The 23,336-nt window shown below is 44.4% G+C and overlaps 1 protein-coding gene across 7 annotated transcripts in view; it reads right to left on the reverse strand.

Annotated features, from left to right (window-relative positions):
• LOC133343006 (kelch-like protein 5) overlaps positions 1-23,336 on the reverse strand; it is a 60,613-nt gene that overhangs the window by 23,001 nt on the left and 14,276 nt on the right. For 3 of the 7 annotated variants that reach the window (XM_061552427.1, XM_061552429.1, XM_061552426.1), the window contains exons 2-4: positions 22,059-22,444; positions 2,386-2,580; positions 1,219-1,355 (exon numbers count right to left, since the gene is read on the reverse strand). In XM_061552427.1, the coding sequence (XP_061408411.1) occupies positions 1,219-1,355; positions 2,386-2,580; positions 22,059-22,387 (661 nt within the window). In that variant the 5' untranslated portion in view covers positions 22,388-22,444. Of the gene's footprint in view, positions 1-1,218; positions 1,356-2,385; positions 2,581-13,468; positions 13,592-14,972; positions 15,235-22,058; positions 22,445-23,336 lie in introns of those variants that run through there. The other 4 variants (XM_061552428.1, XM_061552430.1, XM_061552432.1 and 1 more) reach the window with 4 other exon arrangements.

Here is a 23,336-nt window from a genome sequence, read left to right on the forward strand (position 1 = left end):
CCTGATGACGACCGCTTGCGTTGCGATTGAAACGTCATGGTTTGTTTTCTTATTACTGAAAGAACCAATATAAAAGTCTACATTATAGACTGCCAGTACACTCACTCGATTAAAAACCAGGCTGCAGTCTACATTAGTGTTTTATTGCTGTTTATTATTTGTATTTACTTTTTTTTTCTACGCGACTTTACCGAAAAGAACCAAAGAATGAATTTCTGCAGTCACGAAATTTAAGTCAAAATAAACAGCCAAGCAAGCATTTACAAAAAAAACCAAGACACGTTACTGTGAAATATGATCATTTGTATTTGGCCTTGCTCGGTCTTTGCAATTTGGGTCGCAGCTGTGAAGACACCCAAACCCGAATGCAATTGCCAATTTGTGCGGCATGGGGGACATCAACAGCCCAAACCAAAATATTATTTTTCTTTTGGTCCTAACTATCAAAACCACAACGAGCTCATCTTGACCTACTTTTGGGCGACAACCAGACCTCGGTCTTTCTTTTTTATCCGGTTCACCACTACCTTAATAATGCCACACACAACACCAAATTAAAGTCTGCCCGTGTGCGACAAGGCAGCGGAGAGAGAGAGATGAGAAGCAGTAGTATGGAGCATAAAATTTAAAAAAGGGATGAAGGATGGCGACAGACATTGCACTTGATTTTAAAAACTTTCCAGTTGTTGATAAACCAAAATAACTTTGCATATATTTGCCCATGTCACCACGTGCTTTTATTGACTGTGGTGGTAGAGGGTGAAAGTAAAAGCAGTAGGATTTTACCAACTCAATCGAACCCAAGGAGAAACCAATTATGAATAATGATCATATCGCAAACTATTGACACTATCTTCTTGGTTCTTTCGGTAAAGTCACGTAGAAGGGAAGTAATAAAATAATAAAAATAAAACATAATAAAATAATATACGCTCCAAGCGTGGTGGTGTTTCATTCAGACGCCGTCTCCCCGACAGACCTGGTCTTCACCTGAGGACGGCTGCTTGCGTTGTGGCCAAAACTTCGTGAGAATTATTTTATTAGGTTTTATTTTTATTATTACGTTTTATTTTTATTATTTTATTACTTCTCTTCTACGCGACTTTACCGAAAGAACCAAGAAGATGAATCCCTGCAGTCACGAAAGCTTTAAATCGAAATATTGACACTATACTTGGTGAAAAACGTGTGGTGGTCGGAGCGCCACGTATTTGTTACCGGTGTAGGCGTACTGCACAAGGGCCCAGAGAGCGGTGGGCTCCACGCCCTCGAGTTTCACTTCCTCCTGCTTTGCCTCCCGCACGTCGCTGGTAAACATCGCTGCAAAGTAGTCGGACACGGAGCTCAGCACCAGCCTGTCGTACAACAAAACAGAGCAGCGAGGAGGAAAAGGTTGCGCAAACGGATCAATCTGACGAGCGTACGTTTTATTTTCACCCCTCTCGACCCCCCCCCCCCACGCGATGTTAGCCACAGTTATTAAAAATCATGAAAATGCAACGGTGAACATTTCCAACGATAGGCCATCAATAAAGGTTTAAAATGAATGCGTTAGCAAGACAGGTGTTGTTACTTTGTCGATCTTTGGGCTTCGAGGTAATAATGTATTTTGAATTATAGCATTTAGGAGTCCTTAAATTTAGAGATTAAAACAAGTCTGGCAGCAACAAAAATAATTACTCTAAAAATGACTGATAACCACCTACAATATATTCCAATGGAATAAAGAAAATGAATCTGTGCTCCATTATTATTTTAAAGTAAATCCTGCTGTACACGAAAGCAATATACATTCAAATAAAAAAAAACTTAGAAATATGCAACACAAGCAACGATAACAGCTACTTAGTTTTCATTAGAATTATCCTCATTTGTACACCGCTCCAATTGTGCATAGAAACCATCCCTGATGTTACGTTATTCTTGTTCTGCAAGTTAATTAGCTCGCACACCAACCTTCGATACTTTGCACTGCCATTTAAATTTGTCTCCGAATTCCCACGTGAACTGCTGGCGTTTTGCTTGCAAACCAGAAATGTTTTCAGTTTCCCCAATCAATTTCTACACCGTAAACATCCGAGGCGTTCAACGCTCAGGTCCTTTGCACAAGCAACGAGATATCGTTGCTTCTGCATTTAGGAAGCCAGTGGGAGTGGTGATAAAAAAACGAATTTCTTTAGAACTGCTTCGTGTTGTCTGCTGTCCTTTCCTCACACTGCCGATTAGCACGGGAGGCTACGTACGGTGCGAAAGAAGCAACGCGCACACACACAACAGGCTTCATTTCACCCGGCTGTAAACAAAAAGGTCATTACCTCGATATGTGCACGGGTTCGTGCAAAACAAACAAACAACAAACACACACACACACACGGGAGGCCGCACCGGTGCGCGGGGATGCGTCGATCTCCAGCGAGCAGCACCACGTCGCACAGCTGCTTGTGCCGCAGGTAGCCCTCCATGCGGCGAGCCATCTGCTCCGCGTGATTGAGTGCCTGGAAGCTCTCTTCGGAGCTGCTGGTCGCCACCTCCATGGCCGGCGTGAGCCGTGCCGGCAAAGAATGTCTGCTTGCCGACGCCCTGCCAGGGTGCACAAGTCGGGTACCAATGCAGCCATTAAAAAAAAAAAAGAAAATCGTCATCAATCACCGGCAGCTGCAGCCATGAACAAGCCACTTCTGGACGAAGGCATTAAACTGTGGGCTGGTCGCAATTACTGGAAAAAACGTCGTACCTCGAATAGTAAAATGTTGTGGGTTCTCTGCAACACAGTGTGGCGTGTTAGTATCAAATTGACATGTTTTGTTTACGTGACAGACCTTACTAAATTGGCTGGTCGGGTTTAACGACTCGTATATTTATGCGATTTAACCCAAAAACCTCTTATGGGCATTCAAGACATTGCCATCGCCTCAAGCCCATTGCCACCAGATCCGTCATCATTCATTACCACTAGGGTGGCCACATCACCGATAAGCGCATTGCATACTCTTGGTTCTTTCGGTAAAGTCACGTAGTTAGAAATAAAATACAAATCACGACGTTTCGATCGCACCACAAGCGGTCGCCATCAGACTTGTGTTGCGATCGAAACGTCGTGATTTGGATTTTATTTCTAACTACGCAACTTTACTGAAAGAACCAAAGAATATGGATTTCTGCAGTCATGAAAGCTTTCAAATCAAAAGCGCATTGCAGTCATAAGAATTGTTGCTCACCGAATTGCAGTTCTTATGCAATTGTTTTTAAAAAGGTGCCCTAAGTGCATCAATGCACAGTGATTAACATATGCAAATACGGTTACAAAGGATAAACAGACACAGCGATAAAAAAATCAGTGAAAATGTCATATTGCGTCGTACTGTGGAAAATTATATCGTGGTAACTTTAGGTCACTCAAAAAACCGTGTGGCAGGAACTTTCAGGGCAGAGCGCTTGACATTGGCTATGGAGGGGGGGGGGGGAGTGATAATACCGGGGTGTGTCCTGTGAATACAAGGCATTATGAGAGATGGAGAATAAAAGACAGATGCATGCGTTACTCTGGGCAAAACAAACCCAGTAGAAACTAAAACGAGTGCGAACTTTTTTTTTTTAAGTCAACCACAATGCAATTGCCAGATTTATAAAAAGTGTCAAATACAACTGGACTGAAAACCTGCAATTGTTTGGAAATAATGTAAAAAGCAGACCGTGTACTGCCCATTGGTTATGGAAAATAAACGACTGAAAGACCAGGCCTCTGCAGAAATTAGTTGTTTTTTTCCCCTAAAATAAACCAGCACAACCTTGCACCTCTCATACTCCGGTGCCGAGGAAAAAAAAACCGTCCCTCAAAACATTGCCGCTGACGAATCTGGATCGGCAACCAGAAGGCTCAACAACCCACCGCGCGCACTCAACGAGTAGCCGTGCTGGATAGTGAACGGGCTGGGATTAAGGATTTTAGATTTCAGGAAGGAGGGGGGGGGAAGCATCAGGAAGCTTCCGACCTCTGGGAGGCGTCGCTTTAGATCATCCGTCACGGCTCCCGAAACCCGCGGCGTGAAATGGCAGCAGCTTCCAGTAAACCGGCCTGCAAGCATAACTGACAGGATGAGGATGGAGTGCAGGCTTGTGGAACCGAGTAAGCACTGCTGCATTTAAATGCAGACGTAGGATTGGGGAAAAAGTTTCCACCCCCTTGGCCCCCACCCCACTGCAGCCAATGTCAATTTCGCCGATTCCAAACTTCAGGACTACCAACAGCTGAGACGCACGTAGATACGTTCGACAGTTGAGGATGTAAAGGGGGGCGGGGGGGGGAGAAAAAAAAACCCCAAGGCGGCAACTCCGAAGAGCACACCGGCCAAAAAAAAGTTATGTTCTGCTTTGCGCCAAAGCATTCGTCACGCACAAATGTACGTCGCAGTCATGTGGTGCAGTGGTGGGGCGATAGGCAATTAAAGTACAATTCCTTTGCTCTGCCCACTATTATGCACGCTGGTCATTGCCGCACTGCCAAGCTGGGCGTATCAAAACGCGGCACGCAATTGATCATCGTGCACTACAATTAGGTATCGCGTTAAAGCTAAGGGAGAAAATAAAAAATCGGCTGCCACGGTCAATGCACGCATGACAAAAGCCCAATCCAAAAAGGCGGTCGTCATTTCTTACAACCATCCCATGGCGTAAGCCACGCGGCATCTGTACAAGAGCCGATTTCATAGTTTCAGCTCCTCCTCGAGGATGCATTTATTCCATTCCTTGGTTGCTACTCAGTCATTCGCTTTGATCATCGGTAAATGTCCCTTCCAGACTTGTACGGTAGCCTTCAAAGTCCAATGCTTTATTAATGCTTGACCGTTGCCAATCTGCAGATTATATCTAATCAATAATCATGGTCTCAACTAAACTACAATATTTGCAGCTCTCCACACTTATTTCACTTCAATGTAGTAATTGCTAAAGGAGCATAAAAAATAGAAAATATATATTTGTTAAAAAAAAATCTAAAACGCTTCACTTGATCTACTTATCAGTATTGCCAGGACTCGAGACAGAAAGAGATTTTAGTGCCAAAAACCAATGGCTCAACATTACAGTATGTACACAAGCGGACCACTTCGACCACCATTAACATTGCTTAAGAATGACGACGCAGGGCCTTTAACATCAACTTGACAGCAGATGGCAGGCTTTGATAATGCCCCCCCCAGAAATAACGAGACGTGGGCGTGGAGATCGAGCCAGGCGTAAAGCCAGGAGGGGGCAAAATGATTCTGGCAAGCTCGTTGGCCACATCATCCATTTGGGCCGCACGAGAATCTTCCGACAATTCTGCAAAGCTTTTCTTCCCCCCCCCCCCCCGTTGGGCAAGCAACAAATTGCAAATCAAAGCATTTCTAGCGCAAAATAGTGGGCAGCGGAGCACGTCAAGCTGCCCTCGGTGTCAATTGCAAGCCTGCCTGCACGAAAAAAAATCAGGTCTGCCATCTGCTTCAGTTACCATCTTCAAGGGGAGCAACGAACAAATGAAAGCAGCGGTGAGAAAATCAAGAGACGAGGTTTGGCAGAATTACAGATCAAAGATGGGCAACTTGCTGGAAATATTTACTGGCCACCGTCATTTCTGCCCCCCCCCCCCCCGCTTTGCTTTTAGCGTCCAACATTAACAATGCCCCCCCCCCCTCGTATTTGCTTGGTGGACTGCTAAGGGTAGGGGGGGGGGAGTTGGATGAAGTGGTTTTGATCGAAAATTGTATTTCGTTGTGCATTTTAAACATAAAAAATCATGCCAGTGACGAAAATATGAGACGCATGTAAATTTGAAAAAAAAGGTGCCAGTTTACATTTGTGCACATGAAACAAAAACCAAATGAGAAAGCCGTGACCCGGCGGTTAGAAAAGATCCCTTCCACCCCCCGCTGCAACACCAAAAGGCATTCATGAATGATGCGAAAACTAAGAGGCACAAATGAGGCGACTGCCACTTTCCTAGCGTCAATACCCCCCCCCCTTCCTCCTCGCTCTACACCCACGCGTGTTGACGATTCCACGGCACCACACTTCTTCCACTCCCCCCCCCCACACATCTCGCAAGTGGTTCCATCCCCAGTGACACACAGCCAACGGTGCAATTGGCTATTACTCGCTGATGGATGGACGCAACGACAGGCAGACGGATGGCATCGGGTTGCCCTCTGAGCAACGCGGTTTGTGTGCGTGCGTGCACGCGTGCCCCCCTCCGTCCGCGTGGGAGAGAGCCAGCTGATAAAAGCCACCGCGGTTTTTTTTATTTGGGACGAACATTTATTTTTTCAACCAGCGCGTGATCGCACTGCTAAGCCGCTGCCGCCGCAGCAGCAGTAGCAGACGAATCAATCATCCCCGTACGTATTATTATATAAGTGGCATTTTAGACGTCCCGCGAGGGCGAAGTCAAACAAATGAGGTAATGATGCTCACGCTCCAAAAGCCAAGTCGGCGCACAATTTTAGAGGAGAACGGGGGGGGGGGGGACCTAGTCTGGATATGAAACCGGTTCACATGCACGGCACCTCCAAAACAATAAATGGTATTTGTATATACAGTACTGTACATACGTCGAAAACGCTTTCGCGTATATTTTTTTTTATTAAGTTGCAACTAACTGGCACGTTTTCTTTAACGTGACAAAGCTTACTTAATTTAGCATTAATATTTTACACGATTTAACAAAAACCTTCATTATTCTGTACGTGCCACATTCTGTAGTACAAAACGTGATACTACTTTGGGCATTAAGCTGCAGTTTAAATACCGAATAAAGTCAAAGGTGCAGCCCTGCAATTAATTGCTGGCTCACTGCTGGCAGAAGGACCCCCCCCCCCCCCCATCGGAGAGTGCCACAGACACCCCTACATAAAGTGTGTCTCCACAGGAGGGAGCTCTACAGAACCCCTCCTGGGAGGTTATTTTAGCCTATTTTTCCCCCCCAAGCTGTCCGCGACATCTGGGAAGGAATGGGGAGTAACCACACCTTTCAAAAAAATCGCACAGCAAGAAAGCTGCCGATCGAGCAGTTAATATCGTGTGCAGTGGACATGTTAAAAAAAAACAAATTTATATTCACATTTCACAACCAGGATAAAAACAATGGAGCGATAAGGACACGTCATTAAAAAAATAAAGGAATTAATATTGTAGAAATTAACACCGCGAGAATAATGGGGAATGCTTATAAAGGACACAAGGTGCGGGAAAGAAACAAAAGAATTATTATATGAATGCGTGTAAAAGACAAGAATGTGTCTCCCATTGGATTCGAGAACAGAATTTTTTACTGGAAATCCAATTGCGCTTGTTCAGCAATCCAAACCTGCGGGCGAGCAGGTGCGCGTGGCTGGAGGGCAGAGACAAATGCTGCCGCACGGGAAAAGAATGACGTCTCCTTGGGACATTCCCCCCAACCATGGATTTTTTAGCGTGCCCAATTGTTTACAGCTCGCGAGAGCAAAGACATGCGGTTCTGTAAAATGAGTTAAGATAGGATCCATCCAAAACACATTTGGGTTTAAAAAAAAATCCATGCAAAACCCACCACGGGACAACTGTCAGTAGAATGCAGCGCTGAAGTGAAGCTTCACAAAAGGTGCTTCACAAACGGAGCTTTATTTGGACAAATTGTATTACCGCTGCATAAAAACACCGCAGCAGAGCCCCATCTCGGAAGGGCGCTCATTAATACGAATACATTTTTTGTTCACACAATCGGCACAGCAGTCAGAAAATTACAAAGGACACATTCAAAGTTATGAACGCAGGGAGTGTGGAATTCGTGACCACGCATAACAATGGCATAGTTTGACCGAGACAACCATTTTCTCATAATTACGCCACGGTATTAAACCGGCAAGTATGGGCAGAAACGCAATCCAAACACGGAGTGTGCACAACGTATCAGCAATACTTAACTGTTTGGCTTGCATTAAAAACTAAGTGGAGGAAATCAAATTAGCTAAAGGATATTTAATTAATTAGCCGTGTCAATACCAAAGTCATATTCAAGGAGTAGTCGGGATGTCAGAAGAAAAACCAAAATTACCATATCGTTCCTTTAATTATTCCCTCCCCCCCTTCCTCTACAAATACATAAAGAGGGTTAAGGTTGAGTGGCCCCACTTGTCAACAAGCACGGAGCCAAACGCCAAACCAACGAGCGTGATGGGAAGCATCAAAAGGAGGACTCGCGCGGGCTGTCAGTACACGGGATGCCCTGGTGGACGAAGCCCACCCAGGGATGGGTGGACGCGCCGTTTAACTTCCATTGCATAAAGTCACGTAGAAGGGAAATAATAAAATAATACAAATGAAACATTTAATAATTCTCACGACGTTTCGGCCACAACGCAAGCAGCCGTCCTCAGGTGAAGAACAGGTCTGTCGGAAAGACATTCAGACACTGTCTTTCCGACAGACCTGTTCTTCACCTGAGGACGGCTGCTTGCGTTGCAATCAAAACGTCGTGAGAATTAAATTGTTTTATTTTTATTATTTCCCTTCTACGTGACTTTACCGAAAGAACCAAGAAGATGAATCCCTGCAGTCACGAAAGCTTTAGATCTAAAAATTCCATTGCATATTTGAGGGCTCGAGTTCTAACAAAAAAAACCACGCAACCCATGTGTGGCCCCAGTGTGGTTATAACAACCCCACGATTGATACGGCGTGTGGGGAGGCAACTCGTCCAGCAGCAGATTGACAAAAAGCACTAAATAATAGTGTGTTAAATATGGTGGGCGAGTAAATAGTGTCACGTGTATTAGACCGGTAAAATAATCTTACATTTTACAAGCAAATTGCTTACATTGACATGCTAATTTCACAATACAATGGCCACCCCCACAGCTTCGTTTGTCAATATTTCGCCGATCTTACATTTACATGCAAATTTCATCTCTAGCCCCACCCACTGACCCTTGGGCTACACCCATCTCAAACCTTTATAAACACCCTTGCCGTCTTAGCAGCGCTCCCACCATATATTTTTCCTGCCTCGGCAGCTCACGCTATATTTTTCACCCGATGACGATTGCTTGTGTTGCGATCGAAACGTGACATTTTTATTATTTTAACTTTATATTTTTTCATCTCCGTGGCTTTACCCAAATAATAAACAAATGTACCTAGCCTCATTTTAAAATTGTTTCAACAATACACCACAGTACTTCCAATCATTTTGTGCAAAGCTAAAAATAAACCTTTAACACTGTTCTTGATATCACCATTTGTGGTTATTTAAACAATGGTGGAGCAGTAGTGCAGCAATTAGCACACCTTCCAGGCCACAGGGACCAGCGTGATGAAGTATGGTTAAATACCCCCACCACGATCAGCACAGGCATGGGAAGGCCCTCGTCGACTGGTAAAAGGGTTGTACAGATGAACTTTAACCTCTCAATTATATTCCCATCACAGCGTATGTACCATACAAAAAGCACACACCTGTATGGAATGCAAAAATCTTCGTGTATGCCAGATTGTGAAATATACAGCCACATACAAAACAAAAATCACGCATTACACATCGTATTGCGCTGCGGGATGGATGGGCAACCATTCAATATTCGTGCCCTAAAATGTAGCATTCGCTATAAACAGTAGTCTAGCCGGGCAACCAAGGCCACCATGGTCCCACAAATGCGAATTTAATCTTCCGTGTGCGGTAACAGATGTCCGACGGCTCATTTATCTTTATTAAGCATTAGCCGTCCCCTCTTTGAAAGCCACCAAGAGAGCACTTCTCATTAACAGACAGTGCCCTAAACACGAATCGTCTTCATTGTCAAAAAGCGGCCTGAAAATTTACTAGCAGTGAACGAGAGTTGACACGAAAGCTCTTCACAGTAAATCACACCACACGGCAACAGCAGCGGCTAATGGACAGGAGGGCCTGCAGATAATGGCGAGCCAAACTAATGGCAAATAATAAAATCGACAAATCATACACCGAGAGCGCCCGCCAATAAAAACCATGCGCTTTTAAAGGTGTACTCCGGGCCAACGTGCTCGTTTTTGGCCAACTCTGACCACATGGTCCAGCCACGCACAAAAACGCAATGAATTGCATGCACAATTGTTCAGACCACAGTATTCCAGGACAATGACCTCACAATACATTAACAGAATACTGTATTTTGCTCGGCGAGCATATGCAGGAAATGAAACCGATGACGATCGCTTGGTGTTATGATCGAAACGTCGTAGTTTTGCGTCCATTTTATATTTATTGTTTTTATTCATTTGTACCCATCTACGTGACTTTACCAAAAGACCCAAAGAATATTAATTCCTGCAGTCACAAAAGCTTTAAGTCAAGAGTTAGATAGAAGGCATTTGTGTGCTTGGGAAAATGTACTTAAATCAAACGGAGAAAAACAGCAGGATACTCCGAGATATTGAAGGCTTATTTAAAAGAACCCCCCCCCCCCCCCCCCGCCTTTGTGGTCAGTTGGTTTGATCATTTTTCTTTTAAAGCTTAGGGTCACAAAATAAGGGTAGCAAACATTGCCATCATCAGCCATGATCAAACCAATGCTGGATGAAGGCCTCCAAGATGTTGCCCTCAGTTTAGTTTGTCGTCCTTCAACCCGCACAGTTGGCTACATACGTTGCAAAAGCTCACACCTCTGGGTCACGATATTGCAACTTAACAATCCACCTGCACACGAGACAATTTCAAAATCGCATCATCGCCTCAGTCCACATCTTAGTTGAGAACGTTCCTTCCCTTGGCCACCGCTAGCGTTTGTTCTTGACTAGTGGCCATCTTCCTAGCTAGTGACTTGTACTGCCCAACCTTATACTGGTAGGAACCCACTGGTTCCACCAGCCCACCGGGGATTATTGTGTCCGTCCGTCATGCAGGGAGGGGCTGGTCACCCCGTGGTGCCCTTATAAAACTCAACGTTTAACCTACTCACGCCGGCTTGTGCCCGCCCACAGTCGGCCATATTTGCGGAATACACCACGCCGCGGTTGACCCTGGCCATTGACCGAGCAACCCAACGTTCCTACCAGCTCTCTCCGCAGGAATGTGTTTTACCTCTTGGCAGTGGACAGTTTCGAATTACATTTGTTACATTTTAACGTTTTAGTTTCAGCAGGTGGCAACTAAAAAAAAGAGCCCAAGATAGCCTATATTTTATACTTGGGTTCCTAGGAACTATATGAATCACAACAGTGTGTTCCGGGGTTAAATCTCCTAGGTATGGTAAATTTTCTTATTGGGTTAGAAAGTGTAGGTATAAAATGCATTTTTAAACGTTCATTTAGCGTGATGAAAAACCAAAATCAATTGACATTTTTCACGTGATAACTCGATTTGATTGGCTGTTTGTGGAAATTTAGTTTGTTCTAATTACATCATGTCGAGACAACCCCAAAAAGAAAACCAATAATGAATCAAGACCGCTTCATTAACAACAAGAGTAACCCTTTGGGCACCAACGATGGACAAGAATGAAAAAACAGTAACAAAAAACAGAACTAAAAACACCACCACAGGAGGAATTGGTAAAAGCCCTTGAGCACAGGTCGGCTCGAGCAGTTTTACATGTTGCTTTCTCGCCATTTAATTTTCAGCATGCAACTCTCTATGCTGCTCAGGGCACTTTTCAGCTTTTGTTCCATGTTATTCATTAATGTTAACATTTCTTACCCGTATGTCATAGCATGTATGGATAAAAAAAAATGTCTTATTGCTGAACACTGTTGCTTTTCATTATCAAGTTCACCTTGCCCAAAAACATTTTCCAAAAGTACTGACGTGGTCAATTATTTTAAAATGTATTCTATACAAGCGCTGCAGTGCTTGACCTATCATATGACATTATAGGTCAGAGGAACCGAGTTCCCCCTTTGTGGAAAGGAAATAACAAGCAGATACTGTGCGTACTTTAATATATTTTCCACAAGTTAAGGAGGATTGCCAGACAGTCAAATTACGAGGCCTCTATTATTTCCCACAAAAGGAGGTGCTACATTTCACGATAAAAACCTCAGCCCATAGAATAACATAGAATGAAAAACACACAAGATGCAAAATTTAAATGCATGCACTGCATATGTTTATAGGTCAATATAGCTCCAAGTGGAGTAGTAGCGCAGTGGTTATTGTATTGTTAATCTGGCAAACAGAGTTAACTTCCCAGCCATGGCTAACATCAGGTGGAATGAAATACCAGTCCAAGGTTCCCCCCCTTCAACCCACAGCGACCAGCATTAGGTGAAGTTTGGTCAAAAAACACCTTCCACAACTGACACTGCGACAACACCGGATCCAATGGATTGGAAGCATGCTGCATAAAATACTTATTGCAGAATTAAAATAACGATAGTGTCCTAATATTTAGATGCATAAAGCAACCTACTGCCGTTTACGGGGTTCTAAATTTTGCCTCTTCTGGCATTTCCCTTGGAAAGCAAGAGGGACTCGCATAACAGGATATAAACACAAGCATGCATGAGGAAAATGGGATTCAGATCTTTGTGGAAAAACATTCGAAAACCCCAGGACACAAATCATGTCTCGGGTGAGGGAGAGGATGTTTAAAAAAATTCACAAAGGTAACTTACTGCCCTTTGCAATATGAACTTTTTTTTATCAAGTTCTCAGAACAGAAGAAATAACTGTGGATCTTGTCAAAGTCGTGAACACATTGATCTACATTAGCAGAAGAACTTTTGACTAAAATGTTTGTATAGAAAGTAACCAACTTGGTGTAAATTCTGCAATCTTTTTTTTAAAACGAGACAAAACTGATTTGAATAATCATTCGCCTCATATTGCATGCATGTAAACTATTAAACAAGCCCACCAGAAAACTAAATGGTTAATTTACATTTCGATTTAAAGCTTTCGTGACTGCAGGGATTCATCTTCTTGGTTCTTTCGGTAAAGTCACGTAGTAGGGAAGTAAGAAATAATAAAAATAAAACATAATTAAATAATTCTCACATGTTTTATTTTTATTATTTTATTACCTCCCTACTACGTGACTTTACCGAAAGAACCAAGAAGGTTAATTTACAGTGTAACTATCCACAAGAGCAAGCTGATTTTAGAAGTATTTTTCTGCTAACAGCCACAATAAAGCCATTTTAGAAACAAATAAATATCAACCACAATTACACTTAGCTTGCCGACTATGAAGGCATTTTATTTCAGGGAAAACGCAATCAGTTATTAAAGCTCACAAGCCAAGGGTATAGTAAAAAATAAGTCAGTTTTAAAAATAATCCAGTGGATAGAACTTAGCCGACGTTTCCTGCGAAGCACCGAGGCTCTTGACAGGAAACCCTAAATCACAGCCCCCGGCTGCAAGGTCCAGAGGGAGGCAGGAAATATTTGGGATTCTAAAACCAGAGAACGTACGCATTTTTTGTTTAAACCATTTTACATAATTACATAAAATCCCATCAAAAAGAATGCGCAAAAAAAACTTACCGTAATATTCTTTAATGCCCAAGTCTTCCGAAAACTTTTACATTGCCACCATGAGTAGCCGTATTCCCAAGCGCTTTTCAATTTGGTGTGTCACGGACCAGCGGAAGACACCCAACTGCACTGTACAGCATCTAAAACAATTCAGCGTGTGCTTTGTGTGTGCCAGAGAGACTGTCTACAGCCAGTTCCTGTGTACGATGGAAACAGTCCACAGCGGAGGGCTGGGTCTGTTGAACCATCGCTTCCTGTCGCTGGATAAAAATGTTCACACGATTCGAGTTGCAGCTTTTAAAAAAAAATTGGGATTTGTGTTTAAAAAACCATGCCGAGAGCATTGGCTTAGATGTCGAAAGACAGACAAAGCAAGGCAATTCCGTGACATGCCGTGCGCGACGTTGAGACATGTCACCTGTGAAAACACGCATGTTCTCAGAGTAAGATCAGGCATCTTGTATGTCTGAAAGCAGACATCACCTTCAAGCTGTTTACTTACAAGCAAGACTTAGATTTCCATGATTGTAACCCAGTATTTAAAGTCAGCTGCAGTGGGAGGCAATGTTAACTACATTGCATACATGAAAAAGATGCATCCCTGCAACCACTTGCTCCCATCAATGTTGGCAGCAGGGTCTCCCCACAAAAGGCAACTCCTTTAGAAGCTGGTCTTTTTGCCTACTCTTTCATACTGGCCAGACTTCTTGGAAGAGCTGAACGTAGTAAAACACTTGAACCTCCACTACATGCAACACTGCCAAATCGACTGTGGCCTACCCATTTATTTAACCCGCTGGCTGGAACAAGTTTCAAACTACCGAATAAACCGGCTCATCTCCCGATTTGCAGGTTTGACGCGTCAACCATTACAATCACGGCATCATGCCACAACTATAAATGTAACGCTGCAAATTACTGAACACATTGTACATGTATATATACACACACACACACACGTATACACCTTTATAACCAGGTCAATACAACTGAACCACATCGTACACATCCTGGGCTCCCTTGAAAAAACCCAATAAACTTCCAGTATCAATGGATTTTACCAGATTACAACCAAGGATCCGTCATCGTTGATGAGAAGTCACCGATATATATTACAGTACTAAAATCAGCAAACGGTTGTATCTCTAGAAATCACGAGACAGGCTTTGGGCAATGGACCACAGACTTCTTGAAATAATATTGCTGGATATCCCAAGTAAAGTGAATAAAATGAAAAAAAACACATTTAATTAAATACCCCATTCAAGTTGCAGCACCAGGATGCAGAGATTTGTTTAAAACCAGCTCCCCCTCGCTGCAACCACAACACATTCAGTGCGAAACCACGAGACACTCAGGAAGTGAAAACTCTCAAGGCCAGGTATGGCCTTAAGAAAAAAAAACCAATGCGTTAAAGCCCCAACAATCCTTTAAAAAAGTGCCAACAATACTCGAATTTGGAGAGGGCTTTTGGGCCACTTCAACACCGCCACACGTCTACGCCGGCCCTCACCTGGCTTCGGGCCTCGCCCGGTCCCTTGTCCGAACGTCACGCAGACGACCACTCGTAAATCGTCTAATGACCTCCATTGGAGCAGCCCAGTGCTCCTCTTCCTCTGCAGTACCAACGAAGGGGATGATGACCCCCGCGAGAAAGACGGCGGCAGTGGCGAAACTGCGAGTTGGGGACACTAGCAGACACGGCCCTGCCGCAGGAGTTTTTTGGGGGATTAAGCGTGGACTATCATCGTCCGCCGTTTTGCTGTTCGGTACAGGAAGACGGAAAAGGCGGCTCTAAACACGTGCCAAAATGCACTACCGCCCTGGGGCACGGCCGCCAAACCCGCAGAGGCATGCTTTCCTATCCTGCCCTCCCCCACCTTGCGATAATATAGCAAACTCTGCTAAAAAAAATGTGCACACAAGAGCAAGAGACGGTGACCACAACTATCCTACACATGCATTAAAAATGTATGTGGCAGCCAATGGAAATTAAACAAGTTTGCCTTCGATGTGACGGGTAATTAACTTTAAAAAAGACGAAGCAAAGTGCGGAGCCAAAACGATTTTCAGCATTTACTTTTCACCAGTTCGGCAAAGCATTTGTTATTGCAGGATCGCTAGAGGCGCTACGGCAATTAAGAAAAATGCACAACAGTGACCCATAACAATTTCACGGCATTGACGCCAGAATGCAAGTGCCAAGTTCAATAAGGGAGAATATCGGAAAATGTATAACGAAATAAATAAAAATCCCACCACAAGTCATGGGTGGTGGTGACATTGTCCATTTGGTAGCGACCTCCGCCACTTGTTGCAAAAAGTATCGATTATAATCGATACCGTTTGGCCGGATTGTCAATAATTAACCCCGGGTGTCTAACAGTTACATTGCCTCCTAGGCCCATGGTGAAATTGCCCAGAATTGAGATGAGAGAACAATCGAATTTTGGAAGCCAAGCAGGGTTTTGAATCTGGAAGGTGCTTAGAAAAGGTGACACCACCTTGCACGCGAAGTTGTTAGAGGCTACTGGAGGAGACGTGCTTGGTTGTGGGCAGCAGAGGGCAGTCCAATAAATTGCATGGGCCTAATATGCTTAAGAATATTTATTTATACCGAAGAGGAATCCAAAAGAGCTATAAAGCGGCTTCAGTGGACGTTAACGTCAGGAACCAAACTTGCTAATTTTACTCAAATTGGGACCATGTGTAAACAAATCGTTGACCTCTTTACTGGCAGACCAATGCCCCAGGTTGTTCTTGCAAATGAGATGACCCCGTTCCCTTTAGTTCACTTCATTAAAATAAAAACCTACCTTGGAATCAAAATTTGGCTGGTCCAATAAGATACAAGTTGTGCTTTAAAAAAATTTACTCCAGTACCAAACAGTTTATTTCTTATAAAACTACGATGCAAGTGGGGATGACAGATCCTAGCAAGCAACGAATGCAGAGTTGTCATAAATCTGCAACGTGCGTGCCTTTGGTGGGGGGGGGGGGGTACATAGATTATACTGTACACACACGGGTGTTATTGTAGAAGCACACAGCAACCCCCACCACCTCCTCCTGTGACTCATTGTTGAAGAATAACCCAGTAATTAGACGCAGACGTGACATCAGCCATCATTTGGGTACGGGGGGGGGGGAGGTCCGAATTCGTGCCCGAGGCTGAACAAGGAGAACATTTTTTCAGGAGTTCGTTCCCCGAGAATGCACATGGGCGTCTTCCGCAACGGCCGTTCTATAAAACAACCCTCGCTGTGCTTGGGAGATTGTTGCAGTTTGGCAATCACCAACTAATTAGTCACCAGGAACGTGTTTGGGGCCAATTAGAATGTTTCTCAAGTGGGAGGAATGGAGTTGGGAAGTGCTGCACACTGTACATGGGATACCAGGAATAATAATTTAAAAAAATTGCCGAATTTGCCAATAATTAATCAATGACACTTCATTTGATCTTCCAGTATTCTGCCCAATTTTGTCGTCAACCGCGAGACTCACCCCACATCATACTACAGTATAAATCGCATACAGATAGAATCCAATTTACACTATTTATGTAGATTTTCACATCACAGCGTGGGTGTACGGTGTTTTTTCTGCAATATTTTGCTGTTTTTACTTGGATTTTCTGTTTGCACTTAGTCACATAGTCACTTTAAGATGTTTTCTTGTTCGTGTTTTTGTTTTTTGTTTGTTGCGGTTGCACCCGATTCAAGAGCCGAATAGCTCACAGTTCAAGTTCATTTATTAGGTATAGCCCTAACTAGTGGCAGTGGTTAGCACAATGTGCAACAGACCAGGCCACAGTTATATTCCCAGGTATGGCAACAACAATTAAAATCAGTGCTTAGGAGACGATCTGGACTCTCACCAGGTAATTATCTGTACTCCCTTAACCGTACTACCGTGATATATAGCATGGTCGAACAATCACCAGTACTACTGTTGGTGTACAGAGGGTCGTCATTTCAGAAATGGGTTTAAAAAGTACTTCATGTGCAGCCCTTTTGATCAGTCCACTGCCGAGGGCATCCTTGCGTCAATGAAGGCCCATAGAAGTTCCTTGACCATCCTTAAGGCTGGTCAAGTGTGGGTTTGTGAAGGCAGCGGGAATTACAGATGTGGGAGAATACTCGGCAAGCACTGTAGAACCATGTAAATTGCTGGACTACTCAGATGCTCAAATCACAGCTCTCTAGTAGCCTATAACAACTTTGGATGCAGGCTCAAACAGATTAGCTTCCAGAAATCCGATGGCAATTTCACCATAGGCCTAGGATGCAATGTAACTGTTGTAAACTATACGAAGCATTACCCTCAAATGTTATACAATGTACATTACACATTTAATTTGCTACAGCTGAACGAATCCATTACATTAAAACCCGTAACGTGTAGGGTTTTAAAAGGGCTTCTTCAGTTCTTGAATGCATTAATGAAAAAAATAAAAATTTGGGACAACTTTTTTTAATTGCATCAGAAAGACAAACCCATCAATTCACACACCTCTGAACCTCCCCTACTAATTAAAAGCACATACCCCCCACCGTCTTCTTTCCCAGATTACACCTAAAAATGTACAGCACAATCTTTTGAGAATTGGTCACATTTTTTACAACGGATTAGCAAATGGTTTACATAAAATTGCTTTAACATTCCAGCCAGTAAGTACCTGCTGGTCGAACATAAGCTAGTTTGCAAACATCAAGTGGACAATACCTGTGCATGCCTGCTACCAAGTCATGAAAGTGCTATGAAGTGAACATTGAAACCCTCTCAATGTACAAGGTTGTTAAAGTGCAAAGGAAAAAAATCAAAATCCAAACAACAAAAATCCATAGTACCGTCATTACATAGACTAATAAATTATTGAATCCCCATCCAGATATTATGTCGCACAAAGATATATTGCAGCTCACAAGGCTCCCGTTCCTCAATTTAAATTACACCTGGACCGAAGCCCAATTATCATTCACCATCTATAATACGCAGTTGCCAATTAGCAAGCTGCTGCTGCTTTATGCATACAGCCAAAAACAGAAACGGAATTCCCGACCAGTTTTAATATTATACCTGTACATAGTCCACATTTAAAAATAAAAAAAATCACGACAGTACCATGCTAAATAAAAAAACATTGACATTTCGCCATTACAACTGATCAAATGGTATTGCAATACAAAACGTACATAAAAAAATATACAAAACCACACACACACCACGTTTCTCCCCAGAGCGTAACACCAAAACGGCTTTCCGTGCTTATTTTATTTTAAGCAGCGTGACGTCCGGCTGGACACGGCGTCCCACCAACCCCGACTTGCGCCGTCTGAAAAAGGGGAAGCCATGTGAGAATGAAACGCCTGGCCGGCAAATGTCAGCCGCGCTCCTGGCGTGCATACAGCAGGGGCATCCAGTCGAGAGGAGACGTAGGAGACCGATCCTGGCGGGGCAGGGATGTGCCGGTGGCAACCTGGGCCCCGTGGGTGGTCACAGCCAATGTAAACTGCACGAAATTGCCCGCTAGGGATCCGCCTGCGAAACAGCCTCTCAAAAATGGCACGGGACGAGTATTTTTTTTATATACATAATCAAAATGTGGAAAATGAACACATTGTTCATAGGAAATGTTACATTTCGATTTAAAGCTTTCGTGACTGCAGGGATTAATATTCTTGGTTCTTTCGGTAAAGTCACGTAGAAGGGAAATAATAAAATAATATAACATAATAAAATACAATTCTCACGACGTTTCGGCCACAACGCAAGCAGCCGTCCTCAGGTGAAACAGGTCTGTCAGAAAGACAGCGTCTGAATTTTATTATGTTTTATTTTTATGATTATTAATTCCCTTCTACGTGACTTTACCGAAAGAACCAAGAAGAGGAAACGTTACGTTTGCTTTGTTTGCGCTGCAACACAGCTTTGCGCGTCCATATTTGTCTCAGGGCTGAATCTCAAACAATAAAAATACTGGCTTGTGTAACAATTCTGCACGGATAGTCGTTGCTGCGGTGCTTCTATGCAGTGGGGCGTTAATGAAGCGGCAAGAAAATGTATTTTGCGGGACTTGCTTCACCTCCGTTCTGATACAATTTATTCCGTCCGTCAAACTTGTCAAATTATTTATTCCTCCCCACGCACTGCTACCCCCCACCCAAACTGCACGTGCTCACCCTTTTTATCTGTTCACAAACGATCTCACACTGCACGTACACATACGAACAAAGCATTAACAGACTGTGGGAGCAAGTGCTGTTAAAGCGAGCATCTATGAAGGCCGGCGTGGCACACGAGTGGGTGGGTGGCCAGCACCACGCCCGGCCACCTTTGTTCCCCCAAGTGACAATGTTTACACACCGCACCAGGTACTCATTTGAGGCCGAGTAGACCTAGGGGAGGCTCAGGACCAGGTCAGATAATCACCACCTGGTGTTGGCCGTGAGCGGGAATTGAACTCCCGGGGCTTGCCAGGTTCGTAGCGCAGCGTGCCGAGCGCTCTGCTGCCACTCCACACGAACACACCACGTGCGCTGGGGCTCACGCGTGTTGTAAGCGGGAGGCCGGTCCGATACAGAAGGCTGGCCGTGCATGGAGCGGGCCCAGGAGACGTGCCAGACATCCCCTTCGAGGCTCCCATCGGACAAGCCGCGCGCGGTGCAGCAAAAGACTGAATTATTTATCACAAGTAAACCACGGTTTTTACGCAGGGCATGTTTGGATGAGGCTCAATAGCACGAGTTTTAAATATGATCAAGGGACACAACATGCTTAAGCATGCTTCAGCAGCGTTTTCGTATAAGTGATAAAGGTGACGCTGGCACCCAACAGCTCCACTTCATTAAAGTGTGGTAAAAACGTTATGCGAGCAGCTTTCATAGCATGTAATTTGACAGTACATGTTTAGACGAGGCTTAAAGTATTGTATTTTATCAAATAATACTACAGCTTGACTCTCCAAATTATGCATTAAAGTATAAACCTGGGCTTCAAAGTAAACCCTAATATTTGTGTAAAGTAAAAGATTAGTCAATGAAAATAAACCTTTACACTAGGAGACCTCCTTTACCAGTGGCAAAATATAGTAATAGGTTTTTACCCTTTCAACTGGTACAAAAACTGACACCTTTATACAAGGCATCATGTTTGCAATAACCACAACACAAGCAGTCAAAATGCAAACAAAAATAAACAACTCTGATAATGATATGCACTGTCCTTTAAGTTGATTGGTCCACACCCGAGACAGTTTTTCTTAGAGCCTAGTCTCCATTGGTGTTGGATCAGATGACGCCAAAAGGCGTCAGTTTTTGTACCAGTTGGAAGGGTAAAAACCTATTATTAAAATAAACCTTGTGATAGTTATGGGACTATTTATTATCACGGAACTTGGGTAAAACTCACGTGCAGTTTTACAGCTGTGCAACCATTTCTTTAGGACGGCTTTGTTTAGTTTGTCAAACCCGACACCGATTAACATGGTTTGCTACATACGATGCGAAAGGAGTTCAAACATAGATAACGAAACCTGCTCATGTGCAGAAGGCAAGATGTGTTGTTATTTTCTTTGAACCCATCTACATGACTTTACCGAAAGACCCAAAGAATAAACCATGGCTTGTAAGCAATTATGTACACATTTTAGAAAAACGCGAGAAGCTGCAACATTGGTTGGCGAACCTCGTGACCAGTTTGTGACGGCTAACATCGGTGACGAGCAATTATCGTCTCAAGGTGCCGGGCAACAAAAACCACCATCACCAATACCTGATGAGCAGAGCGAAGTATAGTCAAACATCGCCCGCCCCCCACCCCCCCATGACAACATTATGGGTAAAACTATAAATATTGACAACAGTACAACTAAATTAATATTATCTTCACAAAACGACAGGCAAGATGAGCCAAAAACAAACAAATGATTTGCTACTAATATTTCAAAGAAAGTTCGCATCCAGGTATTAAAAATCAAAGGGAGCAAATCTTGACACACGACCATCCAGGAGTTGACGGCCTTGGCCAATAAACGTAGCACTTGCCCTCGCGAAACTCATGTGTTTGCACCTGCACAGCCAAGAATTGAAATGAGAGACTCAGAGCAGCCGATCGGTGGAAAAGCCAAAAAAAAGTATGAAAAAAATTGTTTTTACCCCAAGCCAAAAAAGGCTTCCCCAGTGGCAGAGCATGGGGGTTGGCATGGATCCTAGTGCAAGAATTGAGAAAAAAAATTGCACCACCCGGTTCATTCCCCACCCCTTTATTAGCACAACATACAAGACCCTCCAGCTCGGTGTTCTTCATTGCAAGGCCAGTAAGGCCACCTGGCGGCCCCCAGTGGCCTCGAGTGCTGACCCCCGACAATACACAACATTTGAAAAACACCCTTGGTAGGTGGTGTGGCGACCTCACACTGGGATGCCTTATCGGGGAAAGTGAAAGTTAGTGGAGAACATCGCTCCAGCTTGTGGGGGACACCGCTTTCAAGTTTCACCGTCTGCACTCTCGACAGCCACGCGCTGCAGGGAGGGGGGAGTGTTCGATCCCTTTGCGCACGAGCGAAAAACGCAAGAATAGGAGGGAGGGATGTAGTTACCGGGGAACAGGCTCCCAAGTGCCCTCCATGGAGAGCGCGAGGAGGGTCGGCAACTTTTCCACGCGACGCTCCGGTCCACGCACCACCGCCTTGGGCTCCGCACGGTCACCTACGCCGCGGTAGCGGCACAGCATCCTGCGGGCGAAGCAGCGAAGCAGCCAGCGCTGGACGGGCCAGGGCCTGGCGTCCGCGCTCGTCGCCGAGGTGGCGGCGGTGGCGGCGCTTCCCCCGTGGCCGGTGGTGCTTGTCGGGCCGGTGGGCCCAGGGGCAGCAGCGGCGCGATCCACGCGATCGTGCTCTGACTCGGAGTAGCCCGATGCTGCGCGCATGCCGTGCGCCTGCGCTTACTGCCGCCCGCACCCCACACAGAGGGGCATCACCACTTTCTGGAGGAGCACACAACCGGAGGGACTTTTTTTCTTTCTTTCCCCCCCATCTACAGATGGTCCCTGCAGGTTAATTTTTTTGGTCGAATTACCTTTAGGTGTCTGGCCTGGCATTACCACTACCAGGAAAGAGAGAAAAGCACAACCGATCCCAAGTGGCCTAACATTTGCACGGTACAATGAAAGCCGGCATGGTACGATACACCTTAACATAATTTCAACATGCGCAGGAGCAGAACACCTTATTAGTGTACGTGTCCGCCAAAAACACATTTCTAAATCGCAAGCAATCTTTTGGGGATTGTATTTGGCTCAACGGTTTGGGGTTTTACTCCAATAATTACAAATTGCTCCAAATTCATGCCACAAAAAATTCAAATGTATTTTCATGCAACACAAAGCTCCACATGGTACAGTGCTGGACTATAAAAAGAATGTTACGTAACAAAATAGCAACTTGCATAAATGTTTCAGCCAGTGCCATGCTCGAGCACAAATGTTATAAGAATATTTTATAGTAAGGGCGAGCTAAATTTAGGCAGATGGTAGTAAAGACTACCTCAACCTAATCTCCCCGGATCTTCCTGAACCGCAAATGTGGGCCCTGTTGATGGTCGTCATTCCCTGCGGTTTGATCCTCCGACCTCCTTCATCCTCCTAAGAATTTGCCCCCCCCGCAACCAGTCTGGGGATTGTGCGGGTGAGGAGTTGCAATCTGCCACTCGTCTGCCAACTCCTCACCAATATCAGCCCCAACGCCTTCCCTCACACACGGCAGCGCAGAGTATCGATTTTCCTCCCAACAGCGTCAATAAGGCCGCTTTCCTACACGAGCAGTCAATTGTGCCGCACGACTCTCACAACAATAACAGAGAGTGGTGGCCTCATGAAT

This window comes from Lethenteron reissneri, chromosome 16 (genome assembly GCF_015708825.2).
Source record: "Lethenteron reissneri isolate LAM-NWPU_2019-01 chromosome 16, ASM1570882v1, whole genome shotgun sequence".
NCBI classification, from domain to species: Eukaryota; Metazoa; Chordata; class Hyperoartia; order Petromyzontiformes; family Petromyzontidae; genus Lethenteron; species Lethenteron reissneri.